The 13,239-nt window shown below is 40.5% G+C and overlaps 1 protein-coding gene across 1 annotated transcript; it reads left to right on the plus strand.

The window, feature by feature from the left end:
- Window positions 1–731: 731 nt before the first annotated feature.
- On the plus strand, window positions 732–1,818 carry LOC104210382 (protein PLANT CADMIUM RESISTANCE 2-like). Its single transcript, XM_009759277.2, has 4 exons — window positions 732–905; window positions 1,041–1,112; window positions 1,213–1,425; window positions 1,598–1,818. Exons 1-4 carry the CDS (start codon window positions 734–736, stop codon window positions 1,672–1,674), a joined length of 534 nt encoding a protein of 177 aa, XP_009757579.1. The 5' UTR covers window positions 732–733; the 3' UTR covers window positions 1,675–1,818.
- Window positions 1,819–13,239: the final 11,421 nt, after the last annotated feature.

Consider the following 13,239-nt stretch of genomic DNA (forward strand, 5'->3'; position numbering starts at 1 on the left):
TTTTATTTACAGAAGTATAACTTAATACACCACATTGCATTTATGAATCCATGTTTTATAGTTTACAACTGCATAGCCCCATTATTTTTTTGCATCAGTGGTTTGCAGTCCGTATACAACATTATCCACTTATTATAATGTTGTATTTTCATCTTCTACAAACTTTAATTGACAAAAACATTACCAAATAGCTTAAATCTTCACTGAATCGCTTCAAATTTTAACTACAACTTCAACATGACATTCCTACAAATCACAATCATCAATTTATCAAAATTTTTAACAAGTCACAAAACTCATTTATGAATTTTCAAACTTTTAGAAACCCCAACAATATAGTTTTCAAATTTTCACTTAAGTTCACCCCACAATGTTTAAATTTGTGATGATAAATATGAATATCACTCTCAAATTAGTTCTTAACACATAATATTTTGATATCCTTTTAATTGGTGAAAAGAAGTCTCAAATTATACATACAAAATAGGCTAAAGAAGGTAAGAAAGAAGAATATAAACAAAAATTGGTTGGGAAAGTACCCACCTATATAGTTCCTGGTAATTGTTTCAAATTTCAAAAAAGAATATGAAAGTGAGATCCGTTTAGAAATGCAGTTAAAGTTTTGAAACGGTTTCTAAACCGCCAAATTGCCCTCACATGCACTACTTATGTCATCACAAAACTACATGTTCTCATCTTAACCATATCATCTCTAGTTCCGATCCACAATAGAATGTCGCCTACTGAGATTCAACTGGCAGCCCCTTCCGCTCCAATTATACCAAAATGTGTCGCAAATCAAGACGTTCTTCCAAAGAAAAGTCCCAAAGTTAACAACTTGGAATTTCGTCCTCTCGTTCCTTGGTCCACTGGTCTATTCGACTGCTGCCAAGATGTACACAGTTGTAAGTTGATATAATTTTTAAGAATCCCTTGCGCGCTTTGTCCTTCATGTTTTATTTAATTGTTATTGTTACTGTAAGAAAACGTTAAATGAAATTGGAGTTTCCCTTTCATTTGAAGTATGTTGTTTTACATAGGTTGCTTAACATGCTGGTGCCCGTGTATCACATTTGGCCGTGTAGCAGAGATTGTTGACAGAGGATCAACTTGTACGTTTCAAATGAGACATGTTTATATTTTCTTTATTCCAGTAATATGCAAAACTATGTGATCGATGAATCTTTTTTTCTGTTTGGTTAAACTATGCAGCATCTGGGGTGAGTGGTGCACTCTACTTATTACTTCTGTGTGTGACGGGGTGCTCGTGTTTGTACTCATGCTTCTATCGTTCCAAATTAAGAGGACAATATTTTTTGGACGAAATCCCTTGCACCGATTTCTGCAGCCATTGTTGTTGTGAGACATGTGCGTTGTGTCAAGAGTACAGAGAGCTTAAAAATCAAGGCTTCGACATGGCCGCAGGTCTCTTCTATCTCCCTCTTTTATTTTGAGAATGTAATTAAAATCAGGTACTTAAAAAGCAAGATATATTTCATCCCATAATTACTGCTAAAAGTTGCTCCAAATTGAAGTGGTTCTTCTTTGTTACTATAATACATGGATGATGGATCTAACTTGACATTTAATTGGATAGGTTGGTATGGAAACATGGAAATGTGTAAAAGAAGAGGTGGGTTGCCTCCCTCAGTTCAAACTGGAATGAAGCGATAGGTTAATAGCCCCTATGGTATACTGCCAATAGCATTGCTAATATATAAGGCATATGTCTAGGAATCTGTAGCTCAGGTTTGTTTCCCTTGCAACAAGAAATGAAGTTGGATTCAATTGTATAATTTTATATTGTTTGCAAGTTTTTTTCGATTTCTTCAATCGGCACTAAATGTCTAGGCTGTTTATGAATCCCCTCTCTTGCCCTTTACGCAAAAACAATGGCAACTTAACTATATGTATGTTTTAATACCACTACAAGAAATCTGGGAATTACCGACTAAAAATTTGCGATCAAAGTTGGTTGGTCAAAAAAAGCGACCAAAGTTGGCTGGTAAAAAAAGCGACCAACATTGGTCGCTAATGTGGAGAAAATTATTAAATAATTATTTTAAATAATTTACCGACCAAGGTTGGTCGTTTTTTTGGTCGGTAAAGTGGTCAACATGTTGACTGAGCTGGTCAAACTTGCTTGGTCAAAGAAATATTGAAATTTGGTCGCTAATGTGGGACCCAGTTATAACATTTTAATAATTATATTATTATTTAAAATATTTTATAAAATATAAATAAATATTATTTAAAATTGGCGATTAATGTTGGTCGGTTATGAAAGGGGAAGCAAGTAGCGACCAACTTTGGTCGCTAATTTGGGACTCAATTATAACGTTTAATAATTATATTATTATTATTATTTAAAATATTTTATAAAATATAAAAAAATCTTATTTAAAATTAGCGACCAACGTTGGTCGCTAATTTTTAATTCTGGATAATTAGCGACCAAAGTTGGTCTCTTTTCAGGTCAACATTGGTCAAAATTAAAAATCACTTTTGTATTTACTATCTAAATAATATAAATGTAATCCGTTAACACTTTTGTAATACAAGGGATGAATACACTAAAATATACTCTAACATGCTTCTATATATGTAGTTAAAGTAGTACAACGAAGCGTGTTATATATATATATATATATAGGTCGAGATGTTTTGTTTTTAATATTCAACGATGCATCTGAGTAGGTTATAAGTCGATGAATCAATTTACACATAGATATATTTGATGAAAAATTATATATACTACTTAGGATCTTGACAAGTCTATCAATCCCTAAAAGAACGTTGAATATTAAAAACAAAACATCTCGACCTATATCTATTAATCTGTTATAATTGATTCATCGACTTATAACCTAGTGATGAATGAATGCAATTCATTAACTCTGTTATAATACAAATAATGAACACACTAACATATACTATAACAAGTTATATATACGTTATAGTATTACAGTGAAATGTCTGTGTGTGTATGTGTGTGTGTCTCTCTCTCTCTCTCTCTCTCTCTCTCTCTCTATATATATATATATATATATATATATATATAAGAACATGAAGCGCTAGGAACACAGGGTCGGGTTCTTTTAGGGATTGATACACTTGTAAATTGATTCATCGACTTATAACCTACTCAGATGCATCGTTGAATATTAAAAACAAAACGTCTCGACTTATAACAATTAATCTGTTATAATTAATTCACCGACTTATAACCTAGTGATGAATGAATGTAATTTATTAACTCTGTTATAATACAAATAATGAATACAGTAGCATATACTATAACATGCTATATATGTAGTTAAAGTAGCACGAAGTATGTGTTATATATATACACACAGTAACATATACTATAATAAGTTATATATACGTTATAGTATTACATTGAAGTGTCTGTGTGTGTGTGTGTGTGTGTGTATGTGTGTGTGTGTATATATATGTCACGACCCAGATTTTCCACCCTCGGAAGTCGTGATGGCGCCTACTCGTGAAAGCTAGGCAAGCCGAGTATTATATATTCACTAATTCTTTTATTTAGCTCTTTTTAACAGTATAAAACAACATACGATCAGCAGTGAAATATTAACAATAATTAAAGATATGCGAAAGATGAAATCTGATAACTTAGCCAAAAACAAGTACGACAATACCAAGTACATCTCTACCCGGAACTGGTGTCACAATATCACGGACCATCTACGAATACTACACACAATTGTCTGGAAAGAAAGATACATTCTGTCTCTGAAATAAATGAAAACAGAATATAAAGATGGAAGAGAGCGTCAGGGTCTGCGGACGCCTATAGGACTACGTCGAAAATCTCTGACTGGACTGAAGGCAACCACCCAAAGCTATGGTCCAAAAGCTGCCGCTCCGGGATCTGCACACAGTGTAGAGTGTAGTATCAGTACAACCGACACCATGTGTTGGTAAGTGCCTGGCCTAACCCCGGCGAAGTAGTAATGAGGCTAGGACTGGACTACCAAATAAACCTGTGCAGTTATATTATATACAACGGAAAATAAAATAGAAATAAACAATTAAAGATGGGAGGGGGACATGTTGCAGGGGAATATCATTTACCAAGCGTAATTTAAGAGAAAACATAAAGAACAATTTATAGTTCACAACAAAAGAATAAGGAAATCGTAACCAATCAATAAACACTTTTATTATATATTGTTATGGTGCACAACCCGATCCAAATCATAAAAACACTGTTGCAGCGTGCAACCCGATCCACATCATTTATCACTGTTGCAACGTGCAACCCGATCCAATTATATTATTGTTGCAGCGTGCAACCCGATCTAAACATAATATTATTGCGGCGTGCAGCCCGATCCAAATATAATATTGTTGCGGTATGCAACCCGATCCATATCATGCAATTCAACACCAATCACAAAAGAGTCCCGGCAAGGGAATGATAAGGAAATAACACTATCCCGGCAAGAGAATCAGCTAGAACCAAACTTGTTCCAATATCTAACTTCATAAAGAAATCTCAACTAACACCAATACCCAACCATAAGCAATTTTCATGAGAATAATCAAAATTCTTGCTCAACCCAGAGAATCAACAATTTAGGCATTCGTAATACTTATTAAGAACTCAATGATTTCAATTTAAGACTCACGGTCATGCTTGACACCAACATATAGATACTCGTCACCATGCCTATACGTCGTACTCAACAAGTAACACATAGCAAATAGGATACAACTCCTAATCCCTCAAGATAAGGTTAGACCAAACACTTACCTCGAACTTCCACGGCCAACTCAAGCCTCAAACACCGCTTTTTCTTTAGATTTCGCCTCCAAACAACTCGTATCTAGTCCAAATTGATTTAACAACATAAATAAATGCTAAAGAATTCATACCCAATGCTTAATTATAGGTTTTCAATCATTTTCCCCAGAAAGTAAAAAATTGACCCCCGACCCGCTTGGTCAAAACTCGAGGTTCGGACCAAAACCCGATCACCCATTCATCCACGAGCCCGAATATGCAATTAGTTTCAAAATTCGACCCCAAAACAAGGTCTAATTCCCAATTAATCAAAAGGCCTAAATCTACCCAAATCCCCAATTTTCTACCACTAAAACCCTAGGATTTTAGATAAAAGTTGATGAAAAACATTAGAGAGTTGAAAGAAATCAGTTAATGAACATTTACTTATGAATTGGGATGAAAATCTCTTGAGAAAATCGCCCTACGCCTTCTATTTTTATGAAATTTTGGAAGAGAAAATGCCGAAGTTTTGTTTTAAAAGACCTGCGCAATCGCACGAGCAGAAAATAGACCGCTTCTGCAGAAATGATTAGGCCCGCTGGGGCTGCATCTACGAGGGGAGACCCGCTCCTACGGAACCGCTTTTGCGGAAGCTTGTCCGCATCTGCGAGAGGCTGGACCGCACCTGCGACCCACTATTTGCACCTGCGAGCTCGCACCTGCGGTGCTTGACTCGCAGGTGCGGTTACACTAGAACTGATGCAACAATAGTGTTTTCCTAAGCCTAAACACCCCGGAACCTACCCGAAACTCATCCGAGCCCTCGGGGCTCCAAAGCAAACATGCATACTAACTAAAAAACATCATATGAATTTATCCATGCGATCAAATCGCCAAAATAACATCTTAAACGACGAATTTAGCATAGAAATCTAAGAAAAATCTCAAAACTTTCAAAGTATCAATTTTCACAACTACGGGTCCGAATCATATCAAACGACTTCCGTTTCTTACTAAATTTTATAAGCTCGACTTAAACCACATATAAGACCTGTACCGAACTCCGGAACTAGAATACGGGCCCGATACCATCAAATTTCAAACACATTTCATTTTCAAAACTCATAAATATTTCAGAAAATAATTTTCTTTAAAAAATTCATTTCTCGGGCTTGGTACCTCAGAATTCGATTCCGGGTATACGGCCAAGTCCTATATTTTCCTACGGACCCTCCGGGATTGTCAAATCACGGGTCCGGGTCTGGTTACCCAAAATGTTGACCGAAGTCAACTTCTATTCATTTTAAAGGCAAAATTCATCATTTTCATAGATTTTCACATAATAATTTTCCGACTACGCGCCCAGACTGTGTACGTAAATCGAGGTGATACTGAAAGAGGATTTTAAAGCTTCGGAATACATAATTTATTTCTAAAACAAGTGATGACCTTTTGGGTTATCACATTCTCCACCTCTAAAACAACCGTTCATCCTCGAACAGACATAATAAGAAAGTACCTGAATCAGGGAAAAGATGGGGATAACGGCTCCGCATATCGAACTCGGACTCCCAGGTCGATGCCTCAACAGGCTGACCTCTCCACTGAGCATGAACAAAAGGAAAACTCTTCGATCCCAACTGATGAACCTGCAGGTCTAGAATAGCTACCGGCTCCTCCTCATAAGACAAGTCCTTGTCCAATTGGACAGTGCTGAAATCTAACACGTGGGATGGAGCGCTGTGATACTTTCGAAGCATAGACATATGAAACATTGGATTATGGTTGATAATCTCGGCGGAAACGCAAGTCTGTAAGCCACCTCTCCCACTCGATCAAGGATCTCAAACGGACCAATGAACCTAGGTCAAAGCTTGCCCTTCTTCCAAAATATCATCACACCCTTCATAGGCGACACTCGAAGCAATACTCGCTCACTAACCATGAAATCCAAATCACGAACCTTACGGTCGGCATAACTCTTTTGCCTGGACTGAGCTGTACGAAGCCTATCCTGAATAATCTTGACCTTGTCCAAGACATCCTATACTAGATCCGTACCTAACAACCGAGCCTCTCCCGGATCAAACTATCCAACCGATGACCGACACCGCCTACCATACAAAGCCTCGTAAGGAGCCATCTGGATACTCGACTGGTAGCTGTTGTTGTAGGAAAACTCTGCTAAAGGAAAAAACTGATCCCACGAGCCTCCAAAGTCAATGACACAAGCTCGGAGCATATCCTCCAAAATCTGAATAGTCCGCTCGGACTGCCCGTCCGTCTGAGGATGAAACATTGTGCTCAACTCAACCCGTGTGCCCAACTCTCGCTGACTGCTCTCCAGAAATACGAGGTAAACTGCGTACCGCGATCCGAAATGATAGACACGGGCACACCATGAAGACGAACAATCTCCGGATATAGATCTCAACTAACCTCTTGGAAGAATATGAGACTGCCACATGAATCAAAATATGCTGACTTGGTGAGCCTATCAATAATAACCCACACTGCATCAAACTTCCTCTGAGTCCGTGGGAGTCCAACAACGAAGTCTATAGTGATACGCTCCCACTTCCACTCAGGAATCTCAATCTTCTGGAACAAACCACCGGGCCTCTAATGCTCGTACTTAACTTGCTAATAGTTCAAACACCGAGCCACATATACAACAATGTCCTTCTTCATTCTCCTCCACCAATAATGTTGCCGCAAATTCTGATACGTCTTAGCGGCGTCCGGATGAATGGAGTACCGGAAACTATGGGCCTCCTCTAAAATCAACTCTTGGAGTCCATCCATATTAGGCACACAAACTCGACCCTACAATCTCAAAACTCCATCATCTCCTAAGGTAACCTGCTTGGAACCTCTGTGCTGCACCGTGTCTCTAAGGACACACAAATGAGGATCATCATACTGCCGATCTTGGATATGCTCCAACAAAGTAGAACGAGCGACTGTGCAAGCTAACACACGGCTGGGCTCAGAAACATCCAACCTTACAAACTGATTGGCGAAAGCCTGAACATCCAAAGTAAACGGTCTCTCACCGACCGAAATATAAGCAAGACTGCCCATACTGGCTGACTTCCTACTCAAAGTATCGGCCACCACATTGGCCTTTCCCGGATAATATAAGATGGTGATATCATAGTCTTTCAACAGCTCCAACCACCTTTTAGCTCCTTCTGCTTGAACAAGTACTGCAGACTCTTGTGATCCGTGAACACCTCACATGCCACGCCATATAGATAATGCCTCCAAATCTTCAACGCATGAACAATGGCTGCTAACTCCAAATCATGAACCAGATAGTTCTTCTCATGAATCTTCAACTGCCGTGAAACATAGGCAATGACCTTGCCATCCTGCATCAACACTGCACCAAGTCCAATACGGGATGTATCACAATAAACTATATATGGCCTTGAACCTGTGGGCAAAACCAACACCGGTGCCGTAGTCAAAGTTGTTTTGAGCTTCTGAAAGCTCACCTCACACTCATCTGACCACCTAAACTGGGCACCCTTCTGGGTCAACTTGGTTATCGAGGCTGCAATAGATGAAAACACCTCCACAAACCGACGATAGTAGCCTACCAAACCCTAGAAACTCCGGATCTCTGTAGCTGATGCGGGTCTAGACTAGTTCTCGACTGCCTCTATCTTCTTCGGATCAACTTGAATACCCTCTGCTGATACAACATGACCTAGGAATGCAACTGAACTCAACCAGAACTCGTACTTCAAAAACTTGGCATACAACGGACTGTCCCTTAAAGTCTGAAGAACCACTCTAAGATGCTGCTCGTGCTCCTCCCGACAACGGGAATAGATCAAAATATCATCAATGAAAACTATCACGAATGAATCCAAGTAAGGCCTGAACACTCGGTTCATCAAATCCATAAATGCTGATGGGGCATTAGTCAACCCGAATGACATCACCAAGAACTTATAATGCCCGTACCGAGTACGGAAAGCTGTCTTAGGGACATCAAATGCCCTAATCCTCAACTGATGGTAGCCAGATCTCAAGCGATCTTCGAAAATACCTTGGCACCCTGAAGCTGATCAAATAAATCATCAATCCTCGGCAATGGATACTTATTCTTGATTGCAACTTTGTTCAACTGTCGGTAATCAATACATATGCTCATCGATCCGTCCTTCTTCTTAACAAACAACACCAGTGCACCCCAAGGCGAGACACTAGGTCTAATGAAGCCTTTCTCAAGCAAGTCTTGCAACTTCTCCTTCAATTCCTTCAACTTAGGCGGGTCCATACGATACAAGGGAAAGGAAATGGGCTGAGTGCCCAGAGACAAATCAATGCAAGTGTCAATATCCCTATCGGGTGACATACCCAGCAGGTCTGAAGGAAATACCTCAGGAAATTCACGAACAACAGGCACAAAATCAATAGAAGGAACCTCAGCACTATAATCATGAACATAGGACAAATAGGCCAAACACCCCTTCTCGACCATACGCCGAGACTTCATATACGAGATAACACTATGGGTAGAATGACCATGAGTCCCTCTCCACTCTAAACGAGGTAAAATCGACAAGGCTAAGGTCACAGTCTTGGCATGACCGTCCAAGATAGCATGGTAAGGTGATAACCAGTCCATCCCTAATATGACATCAAAATCAACCATGTCCACAAGTAACAAATCTACACGAGTCTCAAGACCCCTAATCACAACTATACATGAACGATGGACTTGATCTACCACAATAGAATCACCCACCGGGGTAGACACATATACAAGAGCACTCAAAAAATCACTAGACATGACCAGATACTGTGCAAAAATAAGATGACACATATGAGTATGTAGATCTTAGAACAAATAAAACTGAAGCATCTCTGCTACAAACCAGAACAATAGCTGTGATAACTGCATCGAAAGCCTCAGCCTCAGGCCTAGCTGGAAGAGCATAACATCGGGGCTGGGCCCCACCACCTTGAACTACATCTCTGGGATGGCCTGATGTTGGCTGGCCTGCACCTCTAGCTGCTTGACCTCCACCTCTAATACCTCTACCTCCACCTCTAGCACCTCTACCCCCACCCCTAGCTGGTGGAGTAGGCGGTGGAATACCTGGTGCCTGAACCATAGCAAGGGAATCCTGCTACTGCGACTGAATACCCACCAACCTCAGACAAGCCCTATGGATATGACCATACTTACCACACTCAAAGCATCCACCTGAGAGCTGCGGCTGAGGAAACTGAGACTGACTTTTGCGACCTGAATGACCACCCCAAAAACTTTGGAGCAGCGGTGCACTGATAGGAGCTGGTGGTGCACTGTAGAACTGCTGATTAGAATACTACATATGAGAACCATGACCACCTGAAGCGCCGTGAGAAACCTGAAGTGCTGACTGAAAAGGCCTAGGAGGATGGCCTCTACCATACGAATCCCTGCCCTTAGACGAGGCACCATTGAATTTGTTTGAATGACGAGGGCTCTTGTCAGACCCCTGACCACCCCCCTACGATAGAACCATCTCAACTCTCCTGGCCACATTGGCCGACTCCTGAAAAGAAAACTTACTCACTGTCTCCTTAGTCATCTGAAGTCGAATCAGCTGAATAAGTCCCTCAATGAACCTCCTCACCCCCTCTCTCTCGGTGGGAAGTATGATAAGAGCATGACGGGCCAAGTCGATGAATCTAGTCTCATATTGAGTAGCGGTCATAGAACCCTACTGGAGACGCTCAAACTGCTTCCGATAGATCTCTCTCTGAGTGATAGGGAGAATATTCTCCAGAAATAGCTGAGTAAACTAATCCCAAGTCAAAAGCTGGTGAACTGGCTGGTCTAGCCAAACAATAATCTCTCCACCAAGTCTTGGCGGATCCAAACAAGCAGAAAGTAGCAAAGTCGACCCCATTGGTCTCCACTATCCCCATGTTTCTAAGAACCTCATGACAATTGTCTAGATAATCCTGGGGATCCTCAGAAGATGCACCGCTGAAAGTAGTAGTGAAGAGCTTGGTGAACTTGTCCAATCTCCACAAAGCATTGGCAGACATAGCTGCTCCATTACCGGTCTGAGCTACCACACCTGGCTGAACTGCTCCAACTGGCTGAGCTGCTAGAGTCTAAAACTGGGGAGCCATCTGCTCCGGAGTGCGAGTAACAGGAGTCTGGGCTTCTCCTCCATCCTAAGAGACGACTAGTGCTACAGGAAACAAGCCTGCCCGATGACACTCTACATAAGGTCCACTAGACGGACCAGAGCATCCTGGAGTACTAGGGTAGCAATAAACCCCTCTGGGACCTAAGTTGGGCCCACCAGAACTGCCTGGGCTGGAACCTCAACATCAAAGTCAACCTGAGGCTTCGCCGCTGGTGCTGCTGCTCTAGGCTGAGCTCTGCCCCTACCTCGGCCTCTAGCACAGCCTCGCCCTCTGCCCCTAGTGGGAGCTGCTGCTGGGGGACTCGGGCTGCTGATCGGTAGATGAGGAAGCATGTGTTCTCGCCATCTGCGAAAGAACAGAGTAGAAATTCAATTAGCATTGAGAAACCAATCCGCACGATAGGAAAGAATAAATGTGAAGTTTTTCCTAACTTTGTAGCATCTGGGGATAAATACAGACGTCTCCGTACCGATCCCTCAGATTGTATTAATCTTGTCCGTGAATTGTGAGACCTATGTAATCTAGAGCTCTGATACCAACTTGTCACGACCCGACTTTCTCACCCTCGGGAGTCGTGATCGCGCCTACTCGTGAAAGCTAGGCAAGTCGAGTATTATAGATTCACTAACTATTTTATTTAGCCCTTTTTAATAGTTTAAAACAACATTCGATCAACCGTGAAATATTAACAATAATTAAAGACATGCGGAAGACGAAATATGATAACTTAGCCAAAAACAAGTACGACAATACCAAGTCCATCTCTACCCGGAACTGGTGTCACAATATCAAGGACTATCTACGAATCCTACACACAATTGTCTGGAAAGAAAGATACAATATGTCTCTAAAGTAAATGAAAACAGAATATAAAAATGGAAGAAAGCGCCAGGGTCTGCGGATGCCTGCAGGACTACCTCGGAAATCTCTCACTAGATTGAAGGCAGCCACCTAAAGCTACGGTCCAAAAGCTGCCGCTCCGGTATCTGCACATAGTGCAGAGTATAGTATCAGCACAACCTACCCCATATGCTGGTATATGTCTGGCCTAACCCTAGCGAAGTAGTGACGAGGCTAGGACCAGACTACCAAATAAACCTGTGCAGTTATATTATGTACAACGGAAAATAAAACATAAATAAATAATTAAAGATGAGAGGGGGACATGCTGCAGGGGAATATCATTTACCAACCGTAATTTAAGAGAAAAACATAAAGAACAATTTATAGTTCACAACAAAAGAATAAGGAAATCGTAACCAATCAATAAACACTTTTATTATATATTGTTGCGGTGCACAACCCGATCCAAATCATAAAAATACTGTTGCAGCGTGCAACCCGATCCACATCATTTATCACTGTTGCGGCGTGCAACCCGATCCAATTATATTATTGTTGCAGCATGCAACCCGATCTAAACATAATATTATTGCGACGTGCAGCCCGATCCAAATATAATATTGTTGCGGCATGCAACCCGATCCATATCATGCAATTCAACACCAATCACAAAAGAGTCCCGGCAAGGGAATGATAAGGAAACAACACTATCCCGGCAAGGGAATAAGCTATAACCAAACTTGTTCCAACATCTAACTTCATAAAGAAATCTCAACTAACACCAATACCCAACCATAAGCAATTTCCACGAGAATAATCAAAATTCTTGCTCAACACAGAGAATCAACAACTTAGGCATTCGTAATACTTATTAAGAACTCAACGATTTCAATTTAAGACTCACAGTCATGCTTGACACCAACGTATAGATACTCGTCATCATGCCTATACGTCGTACTCAACAAGTAACACATAGCAAATAGGAAACAACTTTTAATCCCTCAAGCTAAGGTTAGACCAAACACTTACCTCAAACTTCCACGGCCAACTCAAGCCTCAAACACCGCTTTTTCTTTAGATTTCGCCTCCAAACAACTCGTATCTAGTCCAAATTGATTTAACAACATCAATAAATGATAAAGAATTCATACCCAATGCTTAATTATAGGTTTTATATCATTTTTCTCAAAAAGTCAAAAATTGACCCCGGGCCCGCTTGGTCAAAGCTCGAAGTTTGGATCAAAACCCGATCACCCATTCACCCATGAGCCCGAATATGCAATTAGTTTCAAAATTCGACCCCAAAACGAGGTCTAAGTCCCAATTAATCAAAAGTCCTAACTCTACCCAAATCCCCAATTTTCTACCATTAAAACTGTAGGATTTTAGATAAAAGTCGATGAAAAACATTAGAGAGTTGAAAGAAATCAATTAATGAACACTTACTTATGAATTGGGAAGAAAATCTCTTGAGA

Source organism: Nicotiana sylvestris, chromosome 1 (genome assembly GCF_000393655.2).
Source record: "Nicotiana sylvestris chromosome 1, ASM39365v2, whole genome shotgun sequence".
Taxonomy (NCBI): Eukaryota; Viridiplantae; Streptophyta; class Magnoliopsida; order Solanales; family Solanaceae; genus Nicotiana; species Nicotiana sylvestris.